The sequence below is a fragment of the Eschscholzia californica genome, unplaced genomic scaffold, assembly GCF_041429995.1.
Source record: "Eschscholzia californica isolate CP2 unplaced genomic scaffold, dmEscCali1.0.p SCAF_6, whole genome shotgun sequence".
Lineage (NCBI taxonomy): Eukaryota > Viridiplantae > Streptophyta > Magnoliopsida > Ranunculales > Papaveraceae > Eschscholzia > Eschscholzia californica.
In genome coordinates this window covers 24,324,197-24,339,404 of record NW_028238483.1, presented here as the reverse complement: position 1 = coordinate 24,339,404, position 15,208 = coordinate 24,324,197, and the positions used below count along the sequence as shown (strand labels likewise).

Below are 15,208 nucleotides of genomic sequence, written 5' to 3'. Positions count from 1 at the left end.
TGGGCACCCGCGGGTAATTCTGAGTCGGGCTCGGGCGGGTCGGGTAAGTTTCTCCTCTGCCCACTCGGGTTCTCGGGCGGATTTGGGCGGGCTTTTCTGAAATCTCCTATGATCAAAGCCCGCCCATGCCCACTAAAGCATCGGGCAAGTCGGGCTTCGGGCAAATCGGGCATCGGGTTTCTCTATCTGATATTTTTCTACCAGATCAGGAAACTCTAGAATTTTGATATTGTTCAAATAAGCTTCTCTAAACAAATTGATACCAAATCTTTACAAAACCTATAAATCAAGAATGAAAGAAATACTCAGATTCCGTAACATAAGAAATCAACAACTGATATAGATCTATATATGCAAAACATGAGACTTGGTTGTCTTCCACTTTTTTTTTCTTGTCTTTGTATGTTTCATTAGTTCTTCTTTGTTCTTCCTTCGCATCAAAATAATCTTAAAATTTGACCACTACATAGAGATGGAAGATGATCCCAATAACTTATTTAATAGAGAAGAAGGTTGGCACAAGAAGGTCTAGTAAATAAGAGAGAAACGGCTAGAGAGACAACGTAGATTCTTTTTCTCTCTCTATGCTACCGAATTTCTCAGATTCAATGTGGTAAACTATTAGGGTTGCTTCAATGTGTAGTTTATATATCTTGGGAGAAACCTTAAATCTACTTTGGGCTTTATAGTGAAGTATAATCGACACTCAAAGTGATTGGCATCTATAGGCAACCGTCGGGTGAGCATATCGGGCTCGGGTATGGGCGGGGTGGCGGGCAGAGCTTTTCACCCGAGCCCGCCCACGAAAAATCATCGGGCTGGGCGGGTAGTACCCATCTTCGGGCGCGGGCGTCCATGAACATTGTCGAGCGCGGGTAAACGTGACGGGTATCGGGCTTTCGGGTAGAATTCCCACCCCTATCAGGGATATCCCCTCACAGCCTCACCACTTTGTTATAAGATCCAACTTTGGACAAAAAAAGGGAAGAATGAGGAGGGTTCTTTGTCAATTTTTGTGAACCACACACATGTCAAAACTAAAACTCAACCTAATGGATGATAATTTGATCGACGGGCTTAATTGGCCGAGTAAAATGGTTAGAGTATCTCAGTGCTCAGGCTATCTTAGCAAAACAACTTGCGTTATTTGTATCAGCTAGTCAGCCAGGGTAACATTTTTTGTTAGACATTAATGGTGAGGATGCTAAACAACCGAAAAAATGGGCCGACCCGACCACATACTGGAAGCTGCCATGGCCGGCCCCCAATGGACGGCCCATGATGAGAGAGAAGCGACCTATTGAATGGGAAGCTGGCATGTCGGTTTCAGTTTGTAGTCGGTCTTTTTTTCGAGCAGTTTAGCATAGCTGATATCGAAACTTCCTCAAAATGAAAAAAGGATGGGAATGAGAAACGTACATCTAGGAGAAGAGCAGTTTTCATGGCATAAGGTTGTCTGAAGGTAACAAAGGCAATTTGTTTCTCTTCATTTTCTTTTAATTTGTGGATTTGGACGTCGGAAACGGTACCGCAGTAAGAGAAGAATGTATAAAGGTGGATTGGTTTCACATTTTTGGACAGATTAACCACCTGTATTGTTAAATCCAACCTCCCCATTCTCTTCCCTTCTTCCATCAATAACTTCTTAACTAAATATCTCATTGATCTAACCGCAGATACAACACCTCTATTTATACATTTTATGCTCTATAGTGATGGTGTTGAGGTCAATGTATTATATATGGTAGCGTTGTGATAAATCAGAATCAACTTGTTAGCCGAGATAAGGTTGATAATATTTTATAACTAAAGTTTTATCCCCGAGAATATTAAGCTCAACATTAGCATCTCCTTTAAGGGTGAAAAAGATTTCCCACAACTCATATATTCAATCTAAAATGCTGCAAGTCTTTGCCAATTTCTTTCATAAGAACAGAGATGAGTGTTCTCTTGACTCTTAGAATCGTGTCGATTAAGCAATTAATTTGTTTTATAATCAAAGTATGAATATTAGAGTTTTTTTAGTGTTGCATTAGATATTCACTTTTCACATTTGATACATAGGATTTTTAGATTTTTTTAAGTGTTGGGAACTGTCTCGTTCTGGAGACGATTTTTAAGAGGGTTTCACCTCGCTGGAAGCTACTACCAGGGAGTAGTCGATAAAAGATTGTTCCACTTGATGTATTAGGTAGCACACAATTAATGTAGTTGGATACTCTGGTTAACATATAAACTTATAGAAAATATGCCTATTTCTTTCATTGAATAAGATGTACGTAGCATTGGGGCACTTTGTATTTTTTTTTTTTTTTTTGAGATACATGTATTGGGGCACTTCCTAAACTAAAGATTTAAAATAGGCCACGACTTTGGGGAATAACAAAAACTCTCGCTGGAATAAAGACTTAGGAACACAATTGTTATTTACTCAAAAAAAATTGACTTGATTGCTTTTAGGCCCCTGATCTTCATGTCTTTTGTTCTCTTTCTCTCTCTTGCTGTCCACAAGAGACTTATGATCCATGGATTGAGAGAAAAAGAAATGAAATTCTCAAGTAATAAGAGCAATAATAACTTTGATTTTTTTGTTCAACTCCTAACATGGAAGTTCCTTCTCTGGTGGAATTATTGGGGGATCAGACAATGGAGTTTTCATCAAAACCCTTAAATTGTTTTCATCAAACAAGTAGATCACTAGCAGGTCCTCTTCAATAATGGCTTCTGATTAACATATAGAGTTTGAAATTAACAATAGAGAGGATAAATCTAAGGCCCAAAAAAGGAGCCCAAATACTGGCTCCTTTTGAAACCCTTTCCATTTGAAACCCTTCTTATCTTGCTTTCCACCATCGCCGATATGCATCTCGCTTCCCTAAAGTCGAAGCTTTCAGATTGAAGCCATTGTTCTATAGGGTTTTAAGGTTCTTCACGTGATGCTTAACCGATCAATCTGAGAAGCTATAAGACATCTGGACGGCTTCATCGATTCACCAGACCTTGGAAGTACCATTAATTTCGTTTTGGGTATCATCAATTCATAAAGAAATTTTGTTTTTCACTTTTTTCAAAATTAGAGTTTTGGTTATATTCTTTTGTTTCATTAATTTCTAAAGAAAAATCATTTTTGTGTTGATAGATGAGATATGGGAGTGAGAGCAGCAGAAGTGGGAGGAAGAGATAGAAATACATGAAGAGATGAAGATTAGAGGTCAGAAACACAAAAAAAAATCATTTTTTGGATCAAAAACAGAGAAACTCTTTATTCCCTGGACATTTTTTCTTTATTCCTCAAAGCCGCGGGCTTTAAAATATTGAGATTTTAGCTAAAAGAAAATATACATTGATATATGATTGGAACAATTGTAAAAAATGTTAAAAGTCAAAGTTTATCGCAGAGCTAAACCAAATTAACCGTCCTTATTTTCAAGTCAAATTTTTCTCTCTTCGGTGAAGTTTCATTTAGGTCCCAAATTGGATATTTGTAAGAAAGAATACAAGGGTGCCAATGGGCGCCCCTTCTAAGTGTTTATTTTTTTTTTAATACCGACTACAATGGTCATTATAAAGGTATTGATACGATGTGACAAGCACAATAATTGTGGAATTAGTCTAAAACCCGACGAAATTAAATGTTCTAAAGGTCACAAAAACTACTTTATTTATACCCAAATTCAATATTTCTAGATTTGCACTTATATGGGATCGAACATGTGACCTCCGTATTGTGGGGTAGATGCACTGACCAACTGCGCTACCAGTTGTTGGTCCCTTGTAAGTGTTGTAGGCATCTCCATCTAGGCAAATATGGGAAAGATGCAAAGTTTGTGAGTGAAGGAAGTGTCTTTAAAAGACATAGAGGCGCCTTTGAAACTTTCCTAAAAATTACTCCATCAGTCATCGCATTGATCATATTAGTACCCGCCCAAAACGCTGCCTTGAAAACCAGTGTGGTCCTATTTCCCGCGGTTCAGTTTGAAAGTCTTCTTCTTCTTCTTCTCCAATCCAGATGGAAATTTGTGCAGAAATGGAAGAGAATACGTCTCCTTCTTCTTCTTCTTCCATCATCTATGTCTCAGAGAACCTCCTCGACGAGGACGGATTTCCATCTCAATCACAACCACCGGAAGACTCGTTTCACGGTCATGGAGAACGAGGAGGAGTAGTCGGTGACGAGAGCTTCTCGTCGGATTTCTATCATAGCGGAACAGATTGGTCTTGTTTACTTGAGAAGAACAAGACACCCGTGAAAGATATCTCTTTGGAGAGGAATCTCAAACAAACAAATCTTTTGCAGTTATGGGGACTCAAGAAGTCCGATGCATCTACTTCCGAAATTAGGGTTTCTTCTTTGCCTCCCGTGAATCATAAAACAAAATCAAGCTTGGCTGGTTCGAAGAATCCCAACATTTCCAATCCACCAGGCAAGAGATTCGGTAATGGAAAAACTGCTCGTAAAAGTTGCCCCTTTTATAAGAAAATTCCAGGTGAGATTTTCCCCTAATTTTTGAAATATAATACGTTTTGTTTAAAGAAGATGAAGAATGTTTATATTACTGAATTAACTAGAAAACCCCCCACACAAAGACTTATAACGTTTCAATGTTTAACCTAGTTAGGAGTTTGAGAAATGCATTAAAAGTCTCTATGTTTTGAAAGATGTAATCTTTTTCTACGTGTATCTAAGTTGTCGATGTTTAAAAACTTATAGGAATTTCGAATGCTGAAATTTTGAATGCTGAAATTTCGAATTCTTCTTTTGATGTTATTTTCCAACAAATACACTTGATTTTGTTATTTTCAGGAACACCTTTTACCGTAGATGCATTCAGATACGGTCTTATTGAAGGATGCTCAGCATATTTCCTCAGCCATTTTCACTACGATCACTATGGTGGGTTGAGCAAGGGATGGTCGCATGGCCCTATATATTGCACCCCTATAACTGCTCGATTAGTGCGTTCTTGTCTCTCAGTAAATCCATCGTAAGCCCTGCTTGCTTTCTACTTCATTAATCTAAAATGCCGCTACTCTTGTCAGTTTTATAAGTTTTTGTTTGTACTTTGGCGTTTAAGTCGCATATGTATTATTCTTAAAGCCTCGTGTCTTCCTTAATTGTTATCTATTTTGGCAGATTAATATGCCCTTTGGAACTTGGCACCGAATATATTATGGAAGGAATCAAAGTGACAATGCTGGAAGCTAATCACTGTCCTGGTGCAGCTCTTATACATTTTTGTCTTAAGGATGGACGACGCTTTTTACACACTGGAGACTTCAGAGCTTGTAAACAAATGCAATCGTATCCACTTCTGGTAGATCAGCGTGTGAACTTATTATACCTGGATACAACTTACTGCAACCCAAAGTACACGTAAGATTTGTATGATTTTGTCAGTTTTAGTTTATTTATCATAAGTTGTAACTTGTGAGTGAGTCATTATAAATGTTGGTTTTTGGCCTCTGTATGTCATATTGCTTCACGTTAATAACTAAGATGGTTTCTTTAGGTTCCCTCCAATAGAAGATGTCTTGGATTTTGTGGTGAAGGTTACGAAAGACACTCTTAAGAAACAGCCGAAAACCCTTATCATTGTTGGGGCATATAGCATTGGGAAAGAACGTGTTTATCTTGCTATTTCTGAGGCTTTAGGGGTAAGTCATTACTTAGTTCACACCTTGTACTTTTCACCGTTGCAAGGTTTTTCCTGTAGTATATCGGATAGTTGAACTGCAGGACGAAGGTTCGTATTAGTGCAATTTGTACTTACTAGTATTTGCTCGGTACATCTTTACCAGAACTACTCAGTTGATTTATTTCTAGTAGGAATTTATTCAATTGTTGAATTAAGCTTTCGCCAGAGAGTTGAGATCCTATTGGCCTCTAATAAGATTTCTGTTTCAACAGAAAAGTTTCATATGGAAGCAGTGTAAAAGAACTAGAAAACTGTTTGAAACTACACAGTTTTCCCCTTCAAACCCCATATTGTTTGAGCGTTCTGTTTATAAACCTTTAGTATAGATGGTACAAAGTCTTGTTCTGATTTTCTTGCACTTTGAGCTTAAAAGCTTGTTATAGGCAGTCTTGAAATGCAATTTTTCTAACTGATGCAGTGACTCTCATAGGTTAAGGTACATACAAATGCTTCAAGGAAACGGATTCTGCAGTCTTTCGGTTGGCCCGAGCTATCTGAGAATCTATGTTCTCGTGCAGAGGATACACCCCTTCATGTCCTTCCGTTATCATCCTTGCGACATGAGGTTCAAACTACCATATATTCTCATAAACTGTACCTCGTCTGCAGCTTAACTCATGTTGTAATCACAATGGTTTTCCTTGCAGACACTAAAACAGTACCTGAAGACCAAAAAGCATATTTATGAATCGATTTTGGCATTTCGGCCAACTGGTGAAGCACTATCCCATACCGCATTGCCTGGGTCTTGAGTCATTCATTTCTGGTTATATTTCGAAATGTGACAGGTAGTAGAAGTTTCTTATGTTTTTTTGTTTCTGCCAATACGATATATTCTGTAGGTTGGACATACTCTGGGACTACAGGAAATGATTTGGGTCTAATTAAACCAAGTTCGAAAGGCAATGTCACAATCTATGGTAAATTTGTTTCCCAAAACTTGTTAAATAAAAAGAGTTCAGTTTATTTGCATGATCTTGCTCAACAAGATCTTGGCACATACTACCTTGTAGGTTTAGTATAGAGAGAGAGGTATGACATTTTTTGCTGGTACTGGTTGCAGGTGTTCCGTATAGTGAGCATTCCAGCTTCACTGAACTAAGAGAGTTTGTGAAGGTAAGTTACTAATGACCGTATTTTATATACAGCTTCCATTTACACTAATCATCTACTTCGACTTGCTTCTTGTTCCGTCTTTTCTAACTAGTATATGTCCCCCTGTCACTTATCAGTTCTTGAAGCCTGAGAAGATTATACCCACTGTCAATGTTGGCAATGCGGCTCAACGAGATAATATGCAAAGTTATTTTAGGGAATGGCTGAAAGCATCCTGATGCTTTCGTAGGAGTTCAAATCAACTTGTCTTATTATTAGTATTAGTGTTGTTATATTCGGTTCCCATAATGTCCACAATTTTCTTCTAATTTCGCGTGGACATTCCTCTATCCAAATTTGTACTAGAAAAATCCATAAGTATATTGAAATACCCAAGTGTATAAATGTCATAAATGCAACAGTCAATGGCTGGCAAAAAATATGATCCTATGTAATGTGTTTATGAAGTAATACTAGTTGTTTCTTTTTGTAAATGAGTTTAGGGGTACTTTTGACCTCTTTAGGGAATTAATAATATATTGATTTAGTGAGGGGGTTAGGAGGATAATCCAAGTTTATTAGAGTGGCATGTGGGGAACTGTTTATTATCATGTGTCACACTTTAATGCAAATTACAATTATTATTATTAAAGAAAGTCTTGATCAGCTGTGCAGAGTGATGCAGTGGTTTTTAGCTAAAATGGTTGTCACATCTCTCCCCCTTTTTAATTATGGATAAAGCTACTCAGACTCTCAAAATACAGACAAAGTCAAGAAAGTAGATACTATTTGGTTAAAAAGTTAAAAATCTCTTTTATTTTGGTAAAGGTGAATAAAGTCTGCACCCTCAAAATGCTTACATTCTTGACTTTGTCTGTACTTCTCTCCTAGAGGATAAAAGAGAGAAAGATGACCGTGGTGGTGGCGCAGGTCTACATGAGTAAGAGAGATTCAACCAAATAAAGAAAATGTTCATAGGTTCCGAATTGGACATCAATTTTTTTTTTAATAGATTATGTTGTACGTTAGTCATTATATGACATTGATACATCGTCACAATGTGATAAGCACGATATCGCCGAAATTAAATTACAAATAAAGAGGTTTATACTTGTAATAACTCAAGTTCAATCCACTTCATGTGGAAATCGAACCTAACACTTTTCAAGTTTTTGGAGATGAAAACACTCTCAACCACTTGAATGCACCGCAATCACCTTCAAACACTTTCAAACACTAATGGGACTAAGTGGATTTGACTAATTTCTGCAAAACTCTTTTAAATTCTTAGTCAAATTTTGTGTGCACACATCAATCACCTTTATTTTTACGGAAACTTTATGCTTATCAATTATACTTGTTACAAATACGTATCGAACCTAACACTTTTCAAGTTTTTGGAGATGAAAACACTCTCAACCACTTGAATGCACCGCAATCACCTTCAAACACTTTCAAACACTAATGGGACTAAGTGGATTTGACTAATTTCTGCAAAACTCTTTTAAATTCTTAGTCAAATTTTGTGTGCACACATCAATCACCTTTATTTTTACGGAAACTTTATGCTTATCAATTATACTTGTTACAAATACGTCTAACTTAACTAGGTTAATTAGCCTTGACCAAGTCCCACCTCCACTATTGTGTTTATCTCTTTCCTTTCCTTTCTCTTTATCCTCTTCCTCTCTCTCCTTCTCTCCTCTCCATCTCTCTTTAATTTTCAGTGAATTGGAAGAAGTGGGCTTCTTGGTTGTAGAAGAATTTTCTTTAAAAAGTCTTTTAGGATGGGAAGCTTTTTAGTTAAATTAAGAAATTAGTAGGTGATGGTGGAGATCGACATAGAAATAAGAAGAGACTAAAAACATGATGGTGGTGTTCGGAAGTGGTGGTAGGAGGTGAAGCCGCAGTGGTCGTTTGAGGTAATAATGAATATGAAGGCGGGGAAAGAGAAAAAACATAGTGGTGGCCCGTAGCGGCGGTAGCCGAAAGTGGTCATAGAGATGAAAATCATGTGTGGGTACTTGAAATGTGTGCCTACCAAGGTAGATAAAACCGAATGGTAGGTGAGAATAACCATGAATGTGACCAGACAACAATGGTAAATTGTGTATAAAATTTACCTATCCTTATGTTGTTGAGTGTTGTTTGAGGGGGTTAAAGGTAGATGAATTATTAAAAGTGATGGAAGAAAAAGAAAAAGAGAATCAGAGGACGGACGGTCGGCCTGACAGAATCACCTAACCTTCTTTACACCATTCACATCCTCATAAAGTAAAAAATAAAATAACACAAAAAAGAGAAAAACAAATGAGTTCTTTGCTTTGCGCCTTAATTGGGTAGGCTAAGAAAAAACAATGGGACCTACCCCATTGGTCCCATTCACCTCTTTTTTAGACATGAAATCAACCACACTAGTCCCATGGTGGCGGTGGCGGTGGTGGTGGTGGTGGTGGGTTGACTAATTAGCCTCCCCGGGAACAAAATAAAACACCTTATCATTGTTTATTTTGTAATTTAGGGTTAATTTAGAAGTTAGGTGACTGCCCTTTCCGGAATCAATTTCGGTACCAATTTGTTTTTCCACAAATTAATTTGCAGCAAAAGAAAAAACTTCCCACAAATTAAGATTTTAAAATTGAACTCATCAGACCATTAATTTGTGTTTGACCAGTCTTCCTCCACGTTACCTGGTTCCCACTCAAGCTTTTTCTTGCAAATTATTCTTTTCCTTTTGTTCCCACATCCTCCTAGTTTAAGGTAATTGCCGCCTGATCCTTTACACACTTTCCGTCTTCATATTTGAACCCCTCAATTTTCAAAACAAACACCACCGCCCCAAGTTAACCATTTCTTTTCTTGGCGGCTGTTTCGGAAATTAGCCTCTTACTTTGTGACCAACCTTTTTTAGCATGTCATCCCTACGGCTACTTATCTTCACGCTAGTAAAGGGTCAAGTGTTCTTTTCTTTTTCGTATCTTTTTCTTCCATCTCTAGCATCGCCTCTGACTACCACCGCCACCTCTCTCTGCCTCACTCTCTCCCTCTCTATCTATCTTTCCTTTTTTTTTTTGAATTGGTAAGCGTGTGTCTCGAACCCTTGACCTCTAAGTTGGAAGACTTACCTCTTACCACTTGAGTCAATGGTTGTTGGCCTCTATCTATCTTTCTCTCTTTTCTTTTTCTTTTTTCTCTTCTCTACTCTTTGTTCTGGCAAAGTGGAGGTTCTCCTTCGCCACAATTATGATAGAGATGACGGTGGTAGTAGTAAAAGAGGTAAAAGAATCAGCGAACTTGCGAGCGAAGGGTAGGTTGACGACACTCCATTGCAACATTGAAAGAAAGGTGTTTAAACTAACATCTTCCACCCAAAAAAAATTGTACCTCCACACATGGGCCATATTATTTTCAGTGATCTCCTTGCTAAATGTTGAGAGAAAAAGTGAACAAAAAAAAAAGTAGTCCTCCCTCTTTTATTTGTTATATCCAACACATATGTGAGTCAAAATTCTGCTTTTGTTTGTTTATTTTACTTTCAATGTTTGTATCAGTATAGGGGTATTTTAGGTAATTACTAACACACTCTTCATTCTTTCCTTCATTCACAGTTTGAGAGCTTTCCTGATCTGGGACCTGAAACACACTGAAACCCACTTTCTTCTTCTTCTTCTTCTTCCATCACTTATTTTCTAAAGAAAATTGTGGAGCTGAAGAACTCTGATTCAGTTTCAATACTCTCTTTTGTTTTGCTTTTTTTAAAAAACCCATATTTCATACTAGTATTTGAAGGTGACAACTTTTTCTCATATTTCTCTTTATTTCTCATTACATATTTTCACTTCTTCTGATATTTTCCTTTTTACAGATTATTTTTCAGGGTTTTAATAATCTAATCGATGTATTCTACTACAACTCCTCGCCCACCTCAGCTCTCCGATTCCAATCGCCGGATCATTGACTCCAATAATAAGAGACTTTACCAAGTCTGGAAAGGAAGCAATGTAAGTTTTAGATAGATAGAGAGACAAACAGAGAGTTTTAGAGAGAGATTTGTCCATTTAAGCCAAAATTATAACTTGGGTAGGACTCTGATTTTTTGTTTATGACTTCATTTGATTGAAAAAAGAACTTATTATTCATATTTGATGACAGAGATTTTTCCTTGGAGGAAGAGTTATATTTGGTCCAGATGCAAGATCTTTGATAATCACAGTATCCCTTATTACAACTCCAGTAATCTTCTTTTGTGTTTTTGTTTCACAAAAGTTGATTAATGAGTTTCAACACAATCTTGGTAATCTCATTATAGTTATTCCTATCCTCCTTGTGCTACATGTAAGTTCTTCACTCTTACTACTACTTTCTTTTTCGTATTTTCGAATAATACCCTTTCTTATTATAGATAAAAAAAAAAAGAACTATTCTAGTAATTAGTACACCGATAGTGAGATCGACGAATAACCCAAGTGAAGAAGAATTGAGAATTCAGATACAAATTATACGTTCGTGTAGTAAAAGAGTTAATGTGGGTATGTTTTGGGCATTCTCTGCTAATGTATTGATACGGGTGGCTTGCTAATTGATGCAGATTATAGTGCTTCTATTCCTTACTTCTGGAAGGGATCCAGGCATTGTTCCTCGGAGTCCTCACCCGCCTGAACCCGAGGATGTAGCGGATCCTTCTATGTTATCGTCTGACTGGGCAAGAAATCAAGGTGGGGCTTCAAGTTTACCACCAACCAAGGATGTGCTTGTCAATGGGATTGTAGTGAAGGTGAAGTATTGTCATACATGTATGTTATATCGTCCGCCCCGTTGCTCTCATTGCTCGATCTGTAATAACTGTGTTGAACGCTTCGATCATCATTGCCCTTGGGTTGGTCAGTGCATTGGGAAGGTATGTTCTGAGCTTTAGCTTCGAAAGTTTACTTCCATAAAATCATGGTGTTACATTTACTCAAGTTGACTAATCTGACATGATACTAGTACTATGAACTTGAGCAATTGGCATGCCCTTTATGCACCGAAACACGCTTCGGACTTGCTTCCTGGTGATACTAATGGTTGCTCTACTTCTCTTTGTGCAGAGGAACTACAGATTCTTTTTCATGTTTGTGTCGTCCACGACTATCTTGTGCCTGTATGTTTTCGCCTTCTGTTGGGTTAACATCAGGGACATCATGGAAGCATACCACTGTAATCTTTGGAAAGCTATTCTGAAATCCCCCGTATCCGGCATTCTCATATTATACACTTTTATAACTGCTTGGTTTGTCGGAGGACTCACAGCCTTCCATCTTTACTTAATTTCCACCAACCAGGTTTAACCTTTTGCCTCTCCCTCGTTTTTATTGCTCTAGTATCTGTACTTTCTGCTTCTTGTAATTCTTTAATTGTTTATGCAGACGACATATGAGAATTTCCGATACAGGTACGACAGGAAGATGAACCCTTATAACCTTGGATTGGCTCGAAATATCAAGGAGGTTTTCTTCTCCAAGATTCCTAGCTCTAAAAACAACTTCAGAGCAATGGTGACAGAGGGGTCATGTTCCACCTTGAGCAACTCGATATCAATTGGTCGTGGCACTGGTCACGAGATGCCCAAGAGAAGCTTTGACATCGAAATGGGAGGGAAAAGGCAGGGTGTTGTGGCAGAAGAGTTTGACGACATACAGAACCAGATTGACAGCGTAGGAAGTTTAGAGAGGTGTGAGCCCCAGCCAAGACACACAAACTGGGGTCCGAAAGGCAACTGGGAAATCACTTCAGATATACATGCATTGGCTGCGGAATTCGGAATGGATCAAAATACACCAAAGAGAGAGAAGATTAATGGAGGCCTTGAAGTCTAAATTTTTAGAGTGAAACACAGCTTTTTTAAAGAGCTCTCTTTCCTCTGTTAACCGAACCCAGCTGTATGGAAACGAAAAGTCGAATGTGGCAAGGGGAAGAAGATTCTTTGTTTCAGTTTCTACCAAAATTGGTGGAAGCTTTTGGTTTGTTAATGGGGGAGGTAGACATGGAAGAAAAGATGTGATGTACATTATACAGTGGGAGAGAGGGAGTGTTATATAAGATAGTGCTTGTTTTTGTTGTTGTTGTTGTTCTCTTGGTTTGGGATTTTGTGTTCATATATTTGAAGTAGGCTCTGCCAAAGAAGAAGAAGTGTTCTTCTATTAACTGATTTTTAAGGATGATTGAGTTTTATGGCTTGTGAAGGAATTAGGTTTTGAAGGAAACTAACACATAACTTATATATTTATGTAATTTTCACTCAAGGGTTCACATTGTATTATGTATCAGCAGTTGCTTCTCTTCATGTTCATGTAAATTCATGGCCCGTTTTCATGGAAAACCCACCGACTTCAACTAGACTTCGACCAGTTTTTGGGTTGTTGAATAACTTCCTAGAATTCATTAATCTCTTCATCTTTGCAACTTCTTCCCACCTCCCTGAATTGGCATAAATCTCCGCCATGATTTTATATACTCCACCGTCATCGTCCGGACACAGCTTCATCAACTTCTCAGCTGCTATTTCTGCAACCTCAACATTCCCATGTATTCTACACCCACCCAACAAGCCACCCCATACAAACGCATCTCCTTCCATCTCCATTCCCTCTACTATCTCCATTGCTTCTTTTATGAATCCTGCCCTTCCTAGCAAATCCACCATACACCCATAATGCTTCAGTTCGCGTTTCACCCTGTAAGTCCCTTCCATTTCCTCGAAAAGTTCTCGAGCTTCATTAACAAGACCAGCATGACTACATCCTACCAAAACACCTAAAAAGGTAACTCCGTCGGCTCTCACTCCTACCTCTCTCATTCTCAAGAAGTAGTTGAGCGAGAGATCACCGTGCCCGTGCATGGCAAGACCCACAATCATTGCATTCCACGTAAACAAGTTCTTATCTTGGTTCGATTCAAAGACCTCTCTAGCAACTTCAATACATCCACATTTTGCGTACATATCCACCAAACCAGTCAACAAAAAACCATCGATTCTAATTTGGTTCTTATCAATGTAATCATGAACCATCTTCCCTGGCTCGAGTGCCCCAATTTGGGCACAAGCCGAAAGAACAGAAACCAACCCGACATTATCAGGTTTAGCTCCCAAAACAAGCATCTCATCGAAGAGTTGAATGGCTTCTCGGCATTGGTTTGTTTGAGCATACCCAGCCAAGAGTGTACCCCACGACACCGAATCTTTAAATGGCATTTTATCGAAAATTTCTCGTGCTTTATGAATTTGGAAGGCCTTAACAAACCCATCTATCATTGCATTATAAGAGACAATATCTCTTTTAAGATGACTTTCATCAAACAACTGATGGGCATCCAACAATGAGTTCAATTTTGAGTAAAAATTGATGAGAGTGTTATGAACAAAGATATCTGAACCAAACCCAAACCTAATGAGCTGGGAATGAAGAGAACGACCAAGTTGGAGAGAGCGGAGGTGGGTAGAGGCTTTGATGACAAAAGGGAAAGTGTGGGAGTCAGGGGGTATGGACATGAGACGCATTTTGGAGAAGATGAGAAGCGAAGTGAGAGGTGAAGAGAGGAGGGTTTGGGCACGGATGATGGTGTTGAAAGAGAAAGTGGATGGGTTTGGGATTTGGTGGAAAATAGATAAGGAGTAGTAATTTAAAGAAGAGAGAGTAATGGTAGTAGTGGGAATGAGGAGAGTGAAGGTGAAGAGTATTTTGGTGAGGAATAAGGAAGGGTAGAGAGAGAGAAGGCCAGAGGTGATGGTTTGGGCATGAAGTTTTTGGAGTTGAGGGAGGGTTTTGCAGTGGTTTATTAGTAGAAATATTGGGTTTGTGGAGATTATCATCTCTTCATTATTCTCTCTCTCTCTTGTCTTCCTTATAACCAAACAAGTAGAAATATTGGGTTTGTGGAGATTACCATCTCTTCCTTGACCCCATAAAAACACTTGCTCCCATTCCATACTACAACCGTGATGGTACGCCCGGCACGAGTCCCGGCAGGCTGACGTGTCCGGGACAGAATATAGAGAGAGAAAGTAAATGGCGGGATGACGTGTCAGGCCATGATCTAAAGAGAGATTCCTTTTTTTACTTTTTCTCTCTAGATCATGGCCCAACACGTCAGCCCGCCGGGATTCGGTTGGGACTCGTGCCAAGCTGGGCATAGTCTTATTTTCATTCATACTAACTTGGCCCATCCTGGCCGACAACGTCAGCTCTGACTAGCTTTCTCGGGTCAACTATCACATCACTTCCCATTCCCATGGGGTTGATGTGGAATGCTTATTCTGTCATGGTAGGACTCTATAGACCTTTCAGAGGAACAACACCTTTCCATTTAGTTATAATGGTTATGTATTTCGTGAAATTGGGGGGGGGGGGCTAAGGCCTCAGGCCCTCAGTACCGATGGA

General features: G+C 38.6%; 3 protein-coding genes across 5 annotated transcripts; 2 read left to right on the top strand and 1 right to left on the bottom strand.

Moving 5' to 3' along the window:
- Nucleotides 1–3,911: 3,911 nt before the first annotated feature.
- SNM1 (DNA repair metallo-beta-lactamase family protein) lies at nt 3,912–7,285 on the top strand. The gene is made up of 9 exons (XM_086646731.1): nt 3,912–4,487; nt 4,805–4,985; nt 5,135–5,374; nt 5,511–5,655; nt 6,127–6,261; nt 6,344–6,410; nt 6,539–6,616; nt 6,760–6,812; nt 6,929–7,285. The coding sequence occupies exons 1-9, from the start codon at nt 4,010–4,012 to the stop codon at nt 7,028–7,030; spliced, it is 1,479 nt and encodes a 492-aa protein (XP_086502857.1). The 5' UTR covers nt 3,912–4,009; the 3' UTR covers nt 7,031–7,285.
- A 2,886-nt stretch (nt 7,286–10,171) lies between these two features.
- On the top strand, nt 10,172–13,033 carry LOC147532772 (putative protein S-acyltransferase 7). 2 transcript variants are annotated; one of them, XM_086646732.1, is made up of 6 exons: nt 10,172–10,580; nt 10,657–10,792; nt 10,944–11,126; nt 11,380–11,688; nt 11,879–12,112; nt 12,197–13,033. In XM_086646732.1, the coding sequence occupies exons 2-6, from the start codon at nt 10,688–10,690 to the stop codon at nt 12,644–12,646; spliced, it is 1,281 nt and encodes a 426-aa protein (XP_086502858.1). In that variant the 5' UTR covers nt 10,172–10,580; nt 10,657–10,687; the 3' UTR covers nt 12,647–13,033. The 2 variants fall into 2 exon arrangements, with proteins under 2 accessions (XP_086502858.1, XP_086502859.1); XM_086646733.1 differs by lacking the exon at nt 10,172–10,580 and having other exon boundaries at nt 10,607–10,792.
- Nucleotides 11,152–15,196, bottom strand: LOC147532771 (Pentatricopeptide repeat (PPR) superfamily protein). 2 transcript variants are annotated; one of them, XM_086646734.1, is made up of 2 exons: nt 14,982–15,196; nt 11,152–14,741 (listed from the first exon to the last, which is right to left on the bottom strand). In XM_086646734.1, exons 1-2 carry the CDS (start codon nt 14,992–14,994, stop codon nt 13,117–13,119), a joined length of 1,638 nt encoding a protein of 545 aa, XP_086502860.1. In that variant the 5' UTR covers nt 14,995–15,196; the 3' UTR covers nt 11,152–13,116. The 2 variants fall into 2 exon arrangements, with proteins under 2 accessions (XP_086502860.1, XP_086502861.1); XM_086646735.1 differs by lacking the exon at nt 14,982–15,196 and having other exon boundaries at nt 11,152–14,673.
- Between the last annotated feature and the right edge of the window lie 12 nt (nt 15,197–15,208).